At 37.7% G+C, this 19,813-nt stretch overlaps 1 protein-coding gene across 1 annotated transcript in view; it reads left to right on the top strand.

Annotated features, from left to right (window-relative positions):
• Positions 1-19,813, top strand: part of syn2b (synapsin IIb) — a 76,603-nt gene that overhangs the window by 30,143 nt on the left and 26,647 nt on the right. The window contains exons 2-3 of the mRNA XM_062416426.1: positions 12,554-12,611; positions 16,388-16,479. Of these exons, the coding sequence (XP_062272410.1) occupies positions 12,554-12,611; positions 16,388-16,479 (150 nt within the window). The remainder of the gene's footprint in view (positions 1-12,553; positions 12,612-16,387; positions 16,480-19,813) is intronic.

Genomic DNA, 19,813 nt, shown 5'->3' with positions numbered 1-19,813 from the left:
TCCCCTGCTGGCTGTGGTAACCTGTTCGTTTTGTAACTCCTCATCCTTTATCAGACGCAGTACTGATGGGTGGATCAGCAGTTTTTGTGTCCTTCTTTCTCTCTCTCTCTCTCTCTCGGTCTGTCTCTTTGTCTTTGTCTGTCTCTCTCTTTCCCTCTAAAATTAAACACTACGCCCCAAGCACTGTCACGACTACCAGCCGGTGTGGGCGATGGACACACACACATGCAACCACACACAGCGTGCACCATACAAAGCAGAACAATAAGTGAAGTGATGATGACTTTGCAAACATTAATGACAGTGAAATAGTGATAAGAGTGCGGGGAGTTGTTTGTAGGTGTAAACTCTATTAATTTGCATGTGCTGATGTGTATGAGAGAGAAAGTAGGGTGTGAACGCTGCTTCTTGAAAGGCTGTAGTTGAATAATCTTTAATGAAACTCATTTTTATGATATGAAATGAGCACAGATAACTCTTTTAATGTCCACCAGGTGAATATGTCTTCAATTCTTCAGTTTTTTGTTTTAAATGTTTAGTTTCAAAGTACTGGTGTATTTGCTGCAACCTTGCTGTGCAGCAGCCTGTCATCACCTGATGTGGTCTGAATACGGCCTAAAGGTCACTTCACCATACTTCCCCCACATACTGCAAATGGATTCTGCTATACAGATAGCTTTTGATTTAGCATTTTCTACTAATGCATAACCACCGATAATATCTGTCTCTCTGTTCTCCTCCTACACCCCGTGAGTGCTTCCATAGAGGGCCATTTTAATCTCATCACCAAACTGAGAAACTACATTAAATATGAAAGCTGAAGTGAGACTGAAGTCTCGTTTTTATTCAAGTGACAGGAAATGCACGACAACGAGCTGAAGAGCGGATATGAGTCTGAACTTGTCGTCGAGTGTCAAACTTAAGCGCTGCTTCACTGGCACAATTTTGCAGCTGACTTCTTGAGAACGTCACTCAATCCAGAAATAAGCGTCTTGCTTATTTCTGTGACTTGAAAGATGAGTAAGTGTGTTCCTGTCATTCCAAGACTAGTCATCTCCTTGCAAAGATCAGAGGCAGCAATTGTGTGCTGTGGGATGGTCTGCTCAAACTCCCTCCCTCTTAGAAGTTACATTTCTCTTCTGCAGTTCGATCAAAATTCCCCATTCAGTACAATGAAGGAATATAAAGATGTCTGGTACATGTGAGACACTGTTGCACTGTTGTTCCATCACAACAGGACCTGATGAGATGTATTCACTGCTTTTGCAACACAAATGAGTTGTGGAGGTTTCTCTTAATTTAAACCACAGTTGGTTTCCCCTGCATCTGTATCCATCTCAGTCTGTCAGTAAATAAAACATTCAGCCTGAGTAGAAAGCCCAGTCTTTTAAACCCAAAATGACTCAAGGGCATGTATCCTGGCAGGACATATATCTTTTTGGAGGGAAACGAATGAAAAACCAACTCTGTGTTGGATTTAAGTTTAGCCTGTGAACCTCTCATCTGTCATAGTCAAGTTTTCTCGGGAGTCTGTTCTGCTGTATGTGTGCACCTTTGTCAAATCCTTTATTCCTCTTATTCCTCTGATGTTAAAACCAAACACAGCCAAGCCTATAACATAACTTTCATTAATCCTGGAATTGACACAAATAGCAGTCATGTATTCTCAACTGAGACAAGTAAAGTAGCTAAGTAGAGTTGAGATTGAAGTCAAATGCCAGGTGAAGAAACAATACATGTGATGCAAGCTGTTGTGAAACTGACAAGCAGAAATAAGCTTTGAACGACATGTTAGCACCTGGTGGAGTCGTTGTTGAATCATTTGCGTAAATCTGACAACACTCTTAGCCCTTCGAACCTAATACATTTTGTTCTGTTAGCCAGTTCTGCACCATCATCAGTGCAGCACCTTCATCTGCTGTGTGTGAATTAGTAAATTAATCAATCAGTGCACAGAAAATTGATCTGCAACAATTTTGATAATCGATTAATAATTTCAGTAATTGTTATGGCCTGAAATATCACAACAATTATTGGATGAATTGTGATAAAATTATTATTACAGACATTCATTGAATCCTACTGACTTTGGTGATCCCTCTGATGACACCTTGAGTTGACATTTGTGATTTTGAGTGAAATGTCAACTGGATGGATTGGTATGAAATTTGGTGCAGGCATTCATGTCCCCCTCAGGATGAATTGTAGCTTCTGTAATACCTGAATTTGTTTTATATCTAGCACCATCATTGGGTCAAATTTTCAATTTGTCCAGTAATTCATTTTATCTAAAATGATCTAAAAACTGCAACAACAAAAAAGGACATCAGCCTCAGCTTTACTTTATGTTCAATGTTGATTAAGAACACTTTAGCAAGACAGTCAAAAAGGTGAACATTATATCTGCCAAACATCAGGATGTTTGAATTGTTTTTGTGAGGATGTTAGCATGATGACGTTAGCACTGAGCTCAAAGCCCCACTGTGTCTATTTACAGCCTCACAGAGCTTCTCGCATGGCTGTAGATGTCTATGTTGTTCTTGTTTGAACAAAGACACCCAAAAAAAGAGTCTGTTTTCAGCTTCTTACGGCTGCTCTTCTTTATTATATATAATACTAAGCAAAGAGTGATGGTTGGATAAAACAAGGAATTTCTCAATTAGCACCACGTGCTCTGGAAATTGATCATTAATTATAGGTAAGCTATTTAAAATATTTTACTGACAAAACAATTAATCAATTAATCACAAATGTAATTGGTGTACAATTATTCTAAGTAGCATTTTATTATTGTTGTTTTTTCTTGTTTCCACTGTAGGATAGAAATACAACAGTCCTGATCAGACTGTTTTATTACCATCATAGAAGCTTTTCTGACACAGCCTACAATTTGTGTAATGAGGAGGTTAGTTTTCTTCTGTGAGGAGAATCTCAATTTAAAATGAGCAATCGTGTCCCTTATTTGCAAATAATTGTTTAGCTTTGTCACTCTGATACTGATCCAGAAACCAAATAGCGCTGCATTCAATCTGAATAAAAACAATACTGGCTAATTGTTGATACAAGTCATGCTCTGACATCTGAGAGGGTGGCATAATGTTGATACTGATTACTGGACAAACCTGATACCAACCTGATATATGCTATTAATGATCACTTTAACAGACTTTAAAAAAACAGCATCATCTTAAATATATCTCCATATAGTTTGACTGTACATTTTTATTTCTTCTTCTTTCTTGTTATGTCATATAAAAGCATCAATAAATGTCTCATCCCTACTCTCAGTGAATTGCTCACTTTGTCACTCTCGGTGTTCATTTATGTATTGATTTTAATATTAATGACTAAAGGCCATGCTGAGCTGACACTGCTGATCAATCTCACAATCCCTCCCTCCTTACCTCCCCCGCTTGCCTTGTGAACAAACTTTTAATGTAGCCATCATAATTTCAAATCAGTTACACTTCAGCAAATGCATGGCTCTATTGCAGACTATTTAATATGAAAATAGGGATTGATTCTGCCCACGCTGTCATGCTTTGGTAGTTACATGAAGATGTTCTGGTTGCTGCTGTCAACTGCAATTTAGAAGTTGATGCATAACAAAACAACGCAAAAAATCCAAAACCAGGAGGAACATTTCTCTGTCTTGTTGTAAACATATGAAGGAAACCAAAAAAAACTAAGATCTTACTAAACTAATAGTTTGAGTGTGACTGTAAATGCTGCATAATTTCACTTGAGTCACATTGTTGCAGAATTAAAAGCTTTAAAAGGGACTTATCATTTCCAGGTCTATATTTATATTCTCTGTCTCTACTGGAATAGCTTTGCCCGATTTACAGTCCAAAGATCCTTATTTATCTTATACTGACTCTTCATGCTGCCCTCCCTGTTCAGCCTCCATCTGAAACATTTAGGTAAAGTGGAGACCCCACTTCAGCTGAGCCTACTGTTGTGATTGGCCAGCTCATGGAAGGCTCCCAGGGCTACATTTTCATGGTAGATTGACTCAAACTTGTAAAACCCAAGTCAATGTTTATTTCTCAGTCAACAAATATGCCCCTCTTACATCCCAGATATGAGATACAGGTATGATATGAGTTTATCAGGTTAGATTAACTACAGGGGACCATGATGGAGAAAGTGCACGGTAGAGGAGGGTGGGCTAGTAACAAGAGAAGCTACAAGAAGAAGTCAAAGAAATCTTCTGCAGCAAAGTCAAAATAAAGCTGTCAAATTACAGGGACAAAATAAAAAAAATAAAAAAACAAATACTGCCATTCCAAACTGCTTTCCAAGGACAAGAAGCACAAAAAACAACCCACACATAGCACACACACTTCAGAGTAACCAATCTCTCAGAATCTACAGGAGGGATTTAGTGAAACCTCAAGAAAGCAATCAACACCGCTGTTAGTCTGAAGATGTTCCCCAGGCAAGCGTTTTTTCAACAAGGCAGATGTGCTGTCATTTGGTGCTCTAACACACAGTAACACTTACCTACACACACTTCTAAGCGTGTATGTGTGACTGCATGAGAGCACAGCCTGTCCCACTGGTCATCATTTATCACAGTAATGTTGTAATGCCACACACACTAATCCCTTCACCACCACATACACATAAACATACAAACACACACTTCCAGCTCTAACACTCATTTGTTAAACAACACAGCAAAACTACAGGGGAGGTAAAGGTTTCTATTAATGGTTGTATCAGTGGTTAATACACCTAATAATATACTGTAGTAATGCTTTATATATCAGTTAGAATCCATTAATAAGACAAACTTTTGGGTTGCCAGGTTGTGAAAAATCCCTCTGGCTGGTGTTTAGCCTCCTTCAGCATGACACTTGCTATGTCTTTTTAGAGGGATGTTCAACTCATCTACAACGCAATGTATTGTTTTACCAATTAACTCCTGGAAAAGAGATGCATTCAAATGAAAGTCTATTAATAAACAATGTATTGATACTCACCAATCTATAGAGCACAGTAAAGCCTGTAGTTATTGACTTGCTAACCAGATTTTTAAACTAATATTTAGCTAATTTCCTCATCTGGAATTCATATTGTATAACTGATGTCAAAGAAGATTACACAATTCATTTTTAAGCCCTTGTAGTGTTCTACAGTACTTCAGTTTTTGCCAGACACACTGACATGATATATTTACATTGAAAGACAGTGGGATACCTACATTCCTGCAGGCCTGAGAAGAAAGATAGTGTCAGAAGGAGGTGTTACAGCCTCCTGTGCTGCAGCTGAATAATACAAGTGACTTATTCACCTCAGGGGAGAAAACATGAGCCAGTCCTACTGATTAGAGGCTTTATATGCTGCCCATATTCAGCCAGTACAGCCAATCAGAGCTCTAGGATTTTTTTCCCCACTCATAATGTGCATAGAGGCACACTCAAACACTCACAGACACCGAAGGACAAATGTCAGACTGAACACTGATTCTCCTGGAGTGAACAGAAAGAGGAAGAACAAGAACAAGTAGAAGATAGAAAATGCTGTGCATGTTAATTTGTGTCTGTACAGTCTCTGATGGGTCTCTGTACTCTGTGTCTCATTATATGATCGGCTTGTCTTGACTCAGCATGTCAAAACAAGATTGGAAACCTACATTATGAGATTTTAACAAACATTAACCTGAACAGTTTAGACTGGACCAATAAAGTCAAATCAAGTAAGGGTTGTGATAGTAAAGATAATTCCTAGATTATTCTAGAAGACAAATATTTATTGATATATGTTTATCTCTCATTTCCTAATTTTGTTCAAAACTGTTACCTTTACACCAGTCAGCGTTTAATCTTAACATCCTTTTTATTTGCTGCAGAACTTCTGTTGCTCACATTTTATCTTCTCAGCCTTTTCCTCTTTCATCCTGCATGAAAGAAGAATTTGCGAGCTTGTGGTGCAATGTTAGTGTTCCTTTGTGAATTCCAGCCAGTTTCCTTCAAGGCCAGGCAAGTTCATTTGTGTAGCACCTTTCACTGACAATGCAATACAAAGTGCTTTATATGAAACAAAGAAGGCAAGGTGTAAAAGAAACAAGAGACACTATGAAAAGGGCACATTTAAATAGAGTTAAATAAAATCTGAGATAAAAAAGAGCAAAATTCGAATAAAATAGATACATTGAGAAATTACAGTGCAGCCAGAGTGTCAGATATGAATAAATAGTCCCAAATTCACTTGGCAGTGGCCAACAGGATGTTGTTCAGTCTTGATTTTAAAGAACTGACAATTTGAGCGGACCTTAAGTCTTCTGGCAGTTAGTTCCAGATCTCCTCTGTCTGGAGTGGTATTTTAAAGTCATTTTTGTAATCTAGTAAATAACATACTGTAGCGCTTCCCAACTAGTGATGTCAGGGCAGGTGTTTGTCATCAGCTAAACTGAGTAAATTAACTGCCTTTATACCACTGATCAAGATGAGCGATTGCTGGAAAATAATGAGTAGTGCAGTGACATTTTTCTACTCATTTCAGTCAGTTACAACAATGTTTTGAAAATCTTAAAAGCTAGCATGTAGTCAGAAAGTTTCCATGGAGATTAAAAATGTATGCTTGTTCTGCAGCAAAAACAGTTCACAGGCTGCAGTGTTGTTCCTTGCACTATATTTCAATATCCCTGCCCCTATATTGTATACAGTATCTTTGTGCACCTGCAATATCAGCATGCCCACTAGCCATATAATTACACACCAGTTATCTCCCACCACAGTACAGCTTACTAGGCTGCCCTAACACTTTTTGTGGCCTTTCAACCCCAACAGTCATGTCTTGTTTTACAGAATCACTTGTGGAAATTAACTTTCATTGCTAGAGTGATACTGCTGTGCCAGGAAGGGAGGATATTTCTGGTAGAGCCCATTTTCATTTTTATATGGGTTTTTGGGGGAAAAAAACAAAAACATTCTGGTGTATGTGAATTTCTTAAAGGGTAGAGCTCTATATTTTTTTTATTGCCAACAAATCTGATGTGCAGAGCCAATCCAACAATAGACCCATCCTACTTACAAGTATTGTGTGTAATCAATGCCAGACATATCTTATTCCACTCCACAAACACTGTTGTTGTCCAAAAGCTAATAAAAAACATGTCAATGAACCACATCGCTGCTGGGTGACATGCTCTTTCACCATGATGAGTTTGTGTTGGTTTGTTTAGAAACGGCTCCAAAGATAACAGTGAACATATAATGAAACGTCAACACAAAGTCAAGAGGTTGTGATTTGCAGCTCTGTAAACAGAAATGCCTTCCTACGCATATGCAGTGACGTCTGTCTTACACAGAACTAATCTCCAGAGGCTGAAAACGTGATTTCTGTCATTCGTTTTTGGAGCCGCTTCTGAACAAACTTACGTGACTGTAATCTTTGTGGTGGAAGAACATGTCACATGTCATGTAGGGAATGGACAATAACCAAAACAATTATATACAGGCTCTGTATTTTCATATCAAGTCTGGTTGAGATGATGTGCAAGCGCTGCTTTGCTTCTTTAATTTTGACATTTGGATTCTCTCCATTGGTAAACCATTATGTCAATCAACTGTTCCCAGAGATTGCACTTTCTACTTATTAAAACACCATAGCAACACAGCTTATCTTGCACAATCACTCTTGTCTCACTAAACCCATAATAATGCATATTTCCCATTCATGTGTCTTTGCATTGAATCAATCACAATAACCACAGTGAGGACAAAAAGACGAATGTGTAATTTATGTGTTTAAAGGGGAAGTGAGAAAGCTATAGTTAATATGACAAGAGAGAATAAAAACAAAGGAGAGTGGGAGAGAGTGACAGAAGAACGTCACCTGTGAAATAGTGATATTTTCCATGATTTAATGGGCTGTAGACACTCATCACACCCTGATTATGGTGTTTATTCCTGTCACATGATATGATACAGGACTTGGACTTACATTTGTGTAAATCATAGCTTGAGAGGAATATTTTCATCTTGCATCTATTTCATCTAAATGTATTTTAGGATATATATTTTTTTTTACTATAAATGGGAACAAAGATAATACTGAAACCAAGTAAACAAACATGAAAACCATTCTCAAACATGATGCACAAAATCTTAATCTCATTAATACCAATCTACTTTACTAATATCTTAATAATTGCATTGAAAATGTAAATAGGCAAAGGCTGCCTACACTTATGTTTAACATAATTTGTGCTTTGTGTTATCTCCATGATTTGCAATATGTACTCCACTCATTCCTTCTCTGTATTTGTCTCATTATTCTCGTTATCTCTTTCTCTGTGTCCCTCTCTTCATTACCACACATTGATTTTAAAGGTTTAGTTTCTACACAGCTTCATGTCTGCCTCAGACTCTCAGACTCCATAGATCAATAATGAAAAGTGGGATCGTATCAAATGACCCTGAAAAAATGGAGTCAACAAAGCTCAGCTGTTGAATTTAGCCCAACACAGAGCCATGTTGTTTTAGTGGGGTTCCCTCTCAGCTCCACAAATCTGAATCAAGTTATTGTCAAGAGGCCTCACCACCATTTGTCCATGTCATCATGATAATGTGAAATCATAATAGCAGATTTGCAGGCAAAACATGTAATGTTTACATGTTCTCGGCCGTATGTCCACTTTAACCAGATCCTTTACTAATGACTGTATGTGCTACTTATTTTCTTAGATAACAGCTATCTTGCAAACATTACATATTCTAATATATATACAGAGTTAGTATTTGTTAACCTCAAATCTCCAACCTTCTCCATTTCTCAGATGTATCTACTTGAGCATCTAACCTCATGAATTAAAGCGTGCACGTAGGGATTGTAATTCACCTTTATTTCAGTCTCTCAGAGATTTCCAACATGCCCTCTGAGTTACATTATTCTCAGCAGCAGTTGGATAATAGCTAACCTGAAGCGCCAGATGGTTTGTAACACAGAACCACCTGACAAGTCACCCTTCAAAGCTGTTTGGAAAAGGACAGACACTTTCAAAAATTACTTGGCAGGTGATTGGAGGAACCATCTGTCTATCACCGTCTATCACCATCTTACCTTGTTAGACAGCTGGATTTGTGAGATCACACAAGAATCCTTATGTGACGCTGAATGATCTGAACAACTGTTGGTTTGGACACAAGTGCATACCTTGAAGCCTGACAAAATGGATTCTCGTATGATCTTGTGATATCATAATCTCACAAATCCAGCTGCCTCACAAGGAAAGCTAAGATAATAGTAAGAGTGAGATCTAAAACCCATATTAAATGAACAGATCTACTCTGCAGTTACTATCTAAATTTAGATGGTTTACACTTTGTACCAGAAAGTATTGGCAATTTGGGATTACTAAAAGATTATATTGCTTCCAGCCTCCTTTTTAAAAGAAGAATTAATTGCATGGTTCAGGGGTGCCAACAAAATTCAATTTGCTTGATCTTAAAATCCATCTGACTCACAATTTAATTTATGTTTGCATCTATAGTCTATTTGTATACAGTGTATGTGTATTTGTGACTGCTTTTTAGACTCTGTTGCAGCAATACCAGTCATTTAAACATGTTAGAAGAATTACACAGTTCTTAAAGAAGCTGATCTGAGTTGGAGTGTATCTCAACATGGTGTGCTTGTTTATTTATTATTTATTAAATAACATATTATGAGTATTTTCCCAAATGTGACTGAGGATAGGAGATGCATGTTTAGCGTAATGAAACAGCATCTGGATCTCTTTCTCTGAGAATGTGTCAACGCACTTGTTATACAGGTAATTGTGTGCTGGCATCATTTCCTGTTTTTTTGTCTAAGTGAAATTCTAAAATCTAATTAAATCCAATTTGTGCTCAAGCTTGTTGGTCTCATCCTAATCAGATAATGTGTCAACACCGACCTAAATGAGGAAAACATTGCTGACTTGCATTCCTTTAAAGTCTTATAATGAGACACTAGTGGGTGCTAGAAATTGAATACAGGATGCTATAGGGATGACCTGCCAGGGATGATAAATTACTTCATAATGTCTGGTATCCTTTAGCCTAATAGGACATAAGTCTATAGCCATAGGATATAGCTTTAGTCTATAAGTATAGCTTAACTAGTGAGGCACACCAGAAAATAAATTGTTGGATGGATGAAAACATCAACTTTTCTTTTGTCTTTTTAAAAAAAATCTTTCTTCTTTAGTACAATGTGCACTGAAAGTTTGGACCGAAAGTGTTTAGGAAAAGTTGGAATTTTGTTTTGGCACTTGACAAAGCTTTTTGCAATAGTGTGGCCTTTTCTACACGACAGTCTTCCAAACTCAAATATTGCTCCTCAATAAAATTAATTCTACAGATCAAACAAGATTGTGTTTCACATTATTTAACTCCAAACTGGATGGTGGAGGGAACAGACCATTGGGTACCACTTTTCATCTTACTTAATCTTTTTTTTCTCCTTTTTTTTTATTTAACAGGTGGTCAGATGATTATTTGTAGAGTGAAAGTCAGCTCTACTCTCTAGGATGTGTAGCATCTTTTAGCTCATTGTTCTGGTTTTATTGCCCTTAAACTCCACTTTCATCAACCTTGTTTCCAGCAGCTCTGGATAGCTGAAACCAGCCCAAGACCAAACAGCAGACAGACAAAGTCAGTTAAGAACTACAGTAGATATTTAGCAGATATCTCAGGAGTTGTTCAGGACCAGAATAAACTAAAGGGAGAGAAGATTATGGGACTTACATTCATACATAGTGGCCACAAACATGACTATTGAGACACAGCAACTTCATAATGACAATATATGTAAGTGTTATGTTCTCAACTTGTTCTGTTCCCTCAAAAATGAAATATGACAGTTGTTATTCTTTCCTCTTTGTGACAAGCAGCTGTTTCCTGTTAAATCTGCGTCATGTACTTAAAGTTCTTTACGAGTGATTCACATTTGCACATCATTTTGCTTTTATTCCATTAAACCGCTACATTATGCGGTTTGATGAAGTAAAAGGAGGAAGCTAGCCTTTCAGTAGATCACTATAATTGTCCATTACTGTGTTGGCCTAACATCCCATGTCTTTGTGTGTGGTTTTGCATTGTTCGCCGCAGATACTGAATGCACGGTGAATGGGCAGCCTAATTTGTTCTGTAATGAATTCTTCAGAGAAATTGTTAGGCAAATGTCAAAGTGAAGTTTCAGGGAGTGCTGACATCTTTCTGTCAAACACGTGATGTTTTTAATGATGTTAGTGAGCTTTGATTTACATGCATCATCATAGCAACCTTGCAGAGTGTTCAAAACTGTTTTGAACCAAAAGGGGAAAAAAACCTTAACAGAATTGAACCCTCTAGTAGTTATAAAAAAGATATATTGTTTTAATTCTGGGGTCACCAGTTTTGCTGCATGGTTATTGATTGTTGGAAGAGGCAGAATCAAACCCTCAGAGTGTTTCTCTCACAGATGGTCTGAACCTAATGAATTAGACTAACCAGATGCTTCTGCGCTGCACTACACATGGTCCTATGAGGTTATACGGAAGAAATCTTATATACATTTTTAATTGACAGCATGTAGTGGAACCATCAGTGCAAATTCAATTTGATTTAATGTCATATTGTGCTACACAGACTAGCATACTGTGATATTTAGCAAGGATAAATCATTTTATTAGATGATTCAAGTAGGTTCAAAGATCTGTAGATATGAACAAGGCTCACTTTGGACTGCAGCAGTGTTATATTTGGACACTTTTTACTGTTTGCAGATTATTTCTTGTTTCCTTACAAATCTATTGTGTGCTGTAGCAAGTGCATCAACAAACACACTAAAACAAGGATTTCTTGTAGGTTAAACACTATAAAGGTATATGGTCTTATTGTCAGCCAGGACTTCAGTGACATGTAAGGTCTTTGTGGGCTATGTTCATGGTTGGTCTGAAGCCTCAGTGTATGGGCTCATGATGGGCACAGTGTAAACCATCTGTGATCCATTTATAGTGTTGTGCAAAATGAAACATCCTGAGCATTTTGTCTGTCTGTCTAATGGCTGGCAGCCTGTGCCTCTCTGCTTGTCTCTCTGTGCATCTGTCTGTCTGTCTATAAGTGTCTATCTGCTCTCCATCTGCCTGCCTTTGTGTTTACTCATAATCTGTATCTGCATCATTCTTGAGCAAATGGCAGCCAAGATATTAAGAAGTCAAAATCAAACCACAATGTTATTGGATACATTCATCATTCAAACTGCAGGATGACACTTAATACTGCAGCAGAATTTCAACCCTAATCAGAATATTATGTTAGCACCAATGAAAATGACACTAATTGCGGTTTTAGGTATGGCCACACTGATCTCCTGTGTCAGATTGATCTATTCTAAAGCTCATTAAAAGAAATATTCCCTTACAGCTGAGAGAGTTTGGCCTTAAAATGCACAAGTGGGCATCCATTTTCTTTCTCTAATCTGTTGAACAGGAAATGTGATGTCCAGTAGAGGGCAGCATAGACAACTGAGAGCTTCTGAATGTACTGATGGTAAACTCTTCTCTTCTCTTCTCTTCCAGGGCCAAAGTGTTTCGGGGAAAGAAGGTCATCGGGGAGTACGACATCAAAGTGGAGCAGGTATAACATCAATTTTTATAGACCTATGACACTGCTGAATCATTTATAAAAGTGTGGAGGGGGATCTGAACAGAGATGAAAGTGAGTTTGATATGGAAATGCTTTCAGTGACAATCAGAGACACTGGTACACCACATTTTTAATAAAACAAAAAAATCTTTCAGATAAGGTCTTTTTTTTGTTGCTTTACAGAACATGTTAAACTATCCTGGAAAGAAGCTAAGTGTGTGTCAAAGAAGCTTATTTTACCTTTATTTAAGCAGGAAAAAATTCACTTAGATTAGAAATGTTTTTATTACAAAAGTGTTCTGGCCAAGACAGGCAGTAGCACAGTTAACATAGTTGCAGGCATAAAAAACATATAACAATCCCCAATGAAAATAAAAAATCATGAAATATCAAATATATCCATCAATATTCTTCACAAGTCATCAACATCAGGGATCAAACAGGGGCATTATGAATCAGTCAAATCATCTAAAGTTAGATCAGCCTGCCCTCAAGTCATTTATATTTTAAATGCATCCAGTCAGACCAGCTCCCAAAGATTCAAGTAATTTTGCAACTGATTCCAAGCAGAAGGAGCAGCATACTTGGACACAATTTTTCCTTATCCAGTACAGGCTTTTGGGACAGATAGTAGAAATTAGTCCTGGGTGCAAAAACAGTAACTTCCCATACTTTTCTGATGAATGTGGATCCATAGGTAAGAGAGAAGCAGACCAAGAATAACTTATAAATAAGACTATGTCGGTGGTTAAGTCTATGGTTGGACAAGGCAATAATATATTTGCAGTAAACCTCTGTGCTCCATGCTAGACAGTATCCAGTGCATGTAGGAATTGTGAGGATGCATGCATGTAAATAACATCTCTATAGTCTAACACATACAGCATAGGCATAAAGGTGGCAGCAATAAGTCTCCATGAAGGAAAAGCAACACTTGTTTCTATAATTTAAAAAAAACAATTTCATCTTTAGTTTTTTCACCAAATGCTGAATGTGAGGCTTAAAGGAGATATAATTATAACAATTCATGGATATTTGTGTTGAGATACAGACTCAGTCTCAGAGCCCTGAAAAGTGGTGATAGATGGAAGGTTCATTGGCTGTGATTTTGCATTTGAGTTTTGTCAGCATTCAAATCACATTCTAAGCCACACAAAGTACATTATGCAGTATTAAAAGCAAGTTGTAGCTGACAAAGTGGCTGGTTTGGTGTAGAAGCAGAGCAGTATGTCATGGTATCATCAGCAGAAACATGGACATTTGCATTGTTCCCTGGGTCACACCCTTGGATGAACTAAGGGATCTAGAAGAGATACCTTCTGCCTGCATGCACTAAGATCTGCCTGACAGATAATGTTCAAACCAACAGACAACAGTTTGCTCTGACAGTCATACACTGATACAGTAAGTCTTTGCCTTAATATCGCACCATGAAACTGTAACCACTAAAGGAATGACTTACTGTAACATGAGCATCAGAACAAACAGTAGAGGAATTCTCATGAGTAATGTTGAGAGAGTCAAACACGGAAACTGAGACAATGAGATTTAAACAGCCAAGCATTTCAAAAATCTCCAAAAATTTTATGTGAGTCTTTATCAATGCATGGAGGAAGCTTTATCCCATTTTTATTTCAAATTAAGGATTTAAAAGTCTTCCAAACTTTCAAGGGATTGTTTAGATTGGGGATGGAGGAAATAATCAGCTTTTGCTTTTCTAATTGCAATTGTACATGCATTGCGCAGTTTCCTGAATAGCAGCCAGTCTGAATCAAGACTTGTTCACCTAGCTTTTGCCAATGCCACATTGCACTCATGAAGTAAATCAGGAATGAACCATGCATTGTTTCGGCCTTTTACTCTGTACTTTGTGAGGTGAGCATGCTTGTCCACACATTTCGTAGATACTAGAATAGTAGAATTTGCTGGTACAACTCAAAAGAACAGCTCAGAACTCTGTCAATCATTGCAAGCCGTTCTGGTTCAGAGGCAGCAAAGCAGGCCCAAACCACAATCCTGTCACCACCATGTTTCACAGATGGGATTAGGTTCTTATGCTGGAATGAAGCGTTTGCTCTGCATCAAACATAATGCTTTTCAATCGAGCCAAAACTTTGATTTTGGTTTCATCTCTCCCCAGAACGTTTTTCCAATAGCCCTCTGGCTTATCCACATGTCCTGAGCAAACCGTAGATGAGTAGCAATGTTCTTTTTGGAGAGTAGTGGCTTTCTACTTGCAACTCTGCCATGCACACCATTGATGATGTTCAATATTCTCCTGATGGTGGACTCATGAACATGGACTGTAGCTGCTGCATGAAAAACTTTTAGTTTCCGAGACATTACCCTAGGTCTGCTACCTTGTGATCTTCCAGACTACTACCTTCCTTGCTCTGGGTGTGATCCTTGTTGGTCTACCACTCCTTAGGAGTGGTAGACCAAACTCCTTAGGAGTGGTAGACCAACAGTGTCCTCCAACAGTCCTCCAACAGTGACCAATGGAGTGTCCTCCATTTGTACATGATCTGCCTGACAGTCAACAGATGGAGTCCAAACTCTTTAGAAAATGTTTAGTAACCCTTTCCAGCCTGGTGAACAACAACTCTTCTCCTTTTGTTCGTGCCATGACACACTTCCACAAATCTGTGTTGATAAGCTCACTTTGATAGTGAAGACTCAGATTTCCATCCTTTAAATAAGGCAGGTCCTCCCAGACTCACCCCTGATAGTCATTTTATTGATTGAAACACCTGAATGTAATTCCCCCCTCAAATTAATCCAAATTTCTTAGAGGTTTACATACTTTTACTACACACATGCAACATTGGATCATTTTCCTCAATGAAGAAGTTTAAGTTTTTTGTTTCATTTGTTTAATTAATGTCTCATCTAGTTTTAGGACTTGCATGATAAACTCATTATTTTAGGTCATATTTATGCAGAAATAGAGCAAATTATAAATGATTCACTTTCAAGCATCACAGTATGACACTCTGGTTTCATATTGGTTGAACCACCTAACCAGCGAACCATTTTACAATACTTGATGACTACATTTGGAATGACTATATTGTTTGGGTTTTCTCACCAAAGAGTTTCACACCTAATAGATGCTGACAGTTAAATTACAACCTCAAGTCTTACCACAGAAACAAAAATAGACACCAGAGGAGACATGAGTTGTTTGCAGCTATGAGTCAGAGAAATCTTCACTATATTTGCAACCACACCAAAGTGAGGCATACATCCATTATTTTACTAAAACAACCACATTGTTTATGTAAACAATATTATGGATTTATTTGTATCCTAATTATAGTTACAAATATTCAAATAAACTTCTAAAGTGTAACAATACTTAAGCATATTGTCCTACCTCTTTTATTCTCACTGCCTCTGCAAAAAAAATAGTTATTAAAAAAAAAAGTAATTCAGTATGTATTTGCTGTGTTTTTATCCAAGTACAATTTATTGATTAAAATAAAAAAACAAGAATGATGTGTATGATATGAAAATGACTGTAATTATGGAGTAGAGTTAAAATATTGCATCTTTTCCTGTGCAATGACCACGAACACTGAGAATACACTACTTTGTTATTCTGCTTCTTTGGAGTTGTTTATTTAAAGCACAAGAAACCATTTATAACCGACATGTTTAGCCAGCAATTACCCTATAATGGGATTCCTGTGTATTTCATCACTGTCTATATCAAGACTTAATGTTTGTAACTGATTCAACTGTCCTGTATCTTTCCGTCCTCGTAGGCTGAGTTCTCAGAGATCAACCTTGTCTCGCACTCAAATGGAACCTGTAATGTGGACATGCAGGTCATCAGGGGCGGGACCAAAGTGGTCAGGTCAGCACCCCACACACACACACACACACACACACACACACACGCGCATGCATGCACGCACGCGCCCCCCCCCCCCCCCCCCCCCCCCCCCCCCCACATACACACACACACACACACACACACACACACACACACAAACGCTGGTTCCTCTGTGTTCTTTGAGAAAAACTAAACTGTAATTTTGGATTCAAATCTAACTTCTCAAACCTAAAAGTTGACCCTGCGTTTCTGTGAATTTGACTTTTGTTGCAAGGATGTTTGATGTTATGATGTTATGTTCTTCCGGAGAAGTATAAGAAACACATTGTTTTTTGAGGCCCGGCATTGTGATCTTAATTGCGCATGACAATAATTATTCTTTCCTCTAAGATTAATTCCTCTGAACTACAAAATGCAAGCAAAAACTCAGCACTTTCCGACTGACTTACTGTTTCCATTTTTAAAAGTTTCCTTTTTACCACTGTGTTTGTGCATTGATGATGTTTCAAAGATTTTTCTGTGAGATTAGACATAATGCTACTGGAAATAATGAGTAGACTTGTTTACTGCATACTCTGATCAGTGGAAAAATGGCAGAGGCGTATGGCCACAACCATTTCCCACAGACTAGTGCTGAAGCTTTACAGTACGTTCAAACATGTGAGGGTACTGTAAACCAGACAATCAAACAGACACACTCACACACACACACCACAAACCACACTGACACAAACACCAGTGTCCCAGCTGAAAACTGCCAGTAATTAAGCAAGACTGTAACTCCCACTTCTCACCAACCAACAAAAGCAACAGGAAATGAAGACGGCAGCCATAGTCTGATAATCTCTGTCCTGTAATTACGCTTTATGAGGGGTTGGTCTGCATACGCTCACACACAAACACACAGTCAACAGTGACCACTGCCTGAGATAGTTGAGATTCAGGGAAATTTGGATTCTTAGACAGAATGATTCACATCCACCTGTTTTGACAATTTCATGTCTGCAAAAGAGTTTACAACATGATCGTCAGTCTGTCTTGTCTGCCTGTCTGAATTCAATACAGGCTCTTTAAACCTGACCGATTTTAACAATCTACATTTGTCTCCTTAATTGCAGTGTGTCCATCGATTTCAAGTGAAAGTAGTGATTTTGCTAACTCCTCTGAGTCTGCGTGTTGCTAAGTAACACTCAACCCGAAGATGTTATCTTGTACACAATCTGAGCTTGTCACTACATGATTTACAGCTCCTCTCATTTATTTTCTTATGTCTTTATCTTGCTTTGTTTTGTTGACTGATGGCAACTGAAAGAACAGAGTAATAACATCAAAAGCTAAAACCATAGCCTACAATTTATGATATTTACAAGTTAAAACATAAAGACACTCATGATTTGTAACATATCATTTGCAAAGTCAAAAAGTCAAAGTTTTGGTAAAAAAAAGAAGGCAGTGTTTATCATACTGGAAAATACAACATCAGGACACAGCATGGATAAAGACACTTAAATATCTACATTTTGAGTTATACTGCGTGACAGCAGATGGACTCTGGTCATTTTTGGCTGGAACTTTTGCTAATCCTTTTGGTGCATGCATGCATGGTTAACTTCCATATGCTCAGCCACACACATGCAGGTCAAATGAGAAAAAGAATGCACACTTCACTAAATGGATAATGATGTTACAGACATCAAGAGGCCTTTAAAAATCATTCACAACACAGAGTATGCAGAGAAAAAGTTTGGAATTTTCTCCTCTTTGACATTGAAAAATGTACTTTGAAAAAAGACTTATTACTACAGTATTATTCTACATTTGTCTTAATGTCAGCAAATCCCATGTAAAGACACAAATTAACGTTGTGTTAGTCTGTCTCTCAAAATATTTTAATCATATAGCTTATTAGCCTATGTGTTCCCACATAAATAGATCTATAAAAACTAAATATATAGTATATTTTCTTCTTTTTAAGCAACATAATGTCCTGGGCACTGTTGTGCACTCTAGTGTTTCATACAAACATTACTCAGACAAGAGTAAATAGTGTATTTTTTTAGGGGTTATTTTCAGTAGTGCATTAACACACATTTGGTGCTCCAATGAATATTTACTCAGTGGGATTGACTCCAAATAAACTACAGCAGCCATGGTTATGGTAATGAGGGAACATTTCACCCAGTGTAATGCTTTGACTCACTTTTTTTAACAGTTTTTGGACAACAGTGGAAGTGCACCATGTGTTGGCTGCATGTGCAATACTTGTTAGCAGCAATTATGTTTGTTGTTGTCTTTTCATTAGTTTTGTTGACAATAAGAAAGTTACAGAGTATCACCAGGCTTATCCTTTAGATATGTTCATTTTAAAATGTGTGAGTGCAGATGGACTTTTGTCTTGCCAGTACCCATTGGACATCTAATCTCTTGCTAATCTCATTGGTGCATGCTTGGTTAACTTCCACATGCTCAGCCACACACAGGTACATCCAGGTCAAATGAGATTAAGAAATGTACACTGTTCCTAAAAGGGATGAATAGAGTGCAAGAGATATTACATATTTCCCCTTTTTGTTTTTCTCTCTTGCTTTTTAATTCTTCATCGGGAAATGTAGCCAACAGAACTAAATTATGTTAGCTCAGATCTTTTAGTGAGTTGTTTCAACTTTGTTCTTCCTGGAAATGTTTAACATTTGGTTTAGTGCATCGGGTTAGAAATGAAAACCCACAGTGAAAAATGTAAACGCTGAAAGCTAGTTAGGACGACCATGGTTTTGCCTACAACACTGATCCAGGGCATAAAATCGAGCGCCATGGCCATGTTGATCTATACTTCTTACTGTCACGAATAAAGAGATTACAGTCACATTAATTGTGCCGTCCTCTCCTCCAGACTCTTTCAGTTCCTCAGAGTGTCTGATTAGTATTCCCAATGCATGAAAAGCTGGTGGTGGTCACACTGAGCCAGAGTTTTCTCTCTCTCTGCCTTGTTCTCTCACTCCTCTCTACATTTCTTTTACACCATATTTTTTTCTCTCTGTCTTTACTCGTAACTCTCCACTCTCTCTCTCTCTCTTTCTGCCTTCTGTCACATGCTCTGTCTCTCTTACACACATGCAGAGACAAAAGGGAAAAATAACAGGAGTCATGCCCTATCACCGTCACCCTTCCACTTAGCTGAACCGCAATGAAAATTGTCTTTGCCCTTAACCTGCTGGTCACAAATTACTTTTCTTAGCTCCAGAGCTGTGGTTTTTATTGCTTTTCTTTTGAGACCCACATATTTATAAAGTAAAACATAAACAATATTACAAAACCATACACGATCATAAAACCCCAAACTTGAAACTCATGTTTA

This window comes from Scomber scombrus, chromosome 3 (genome assembly GCF_963691925.1).
Source record: "Scomber scombrus chromosome 3, fScoSco1.1, whole genome shotgun sequence".
NCBI classification, from domain to species: domain Eukaryota; kingdom Metazoa; phylum Chordata; class Actinopteri; order Scombriformes; family Scombridae; genus Scomber; species Scomber scombrus.
The sequence above is the reverse complement of the archived record's forward strand: the minus strand, read 5'-3'. Positions and strand labels throughout refer to the sequence as shown.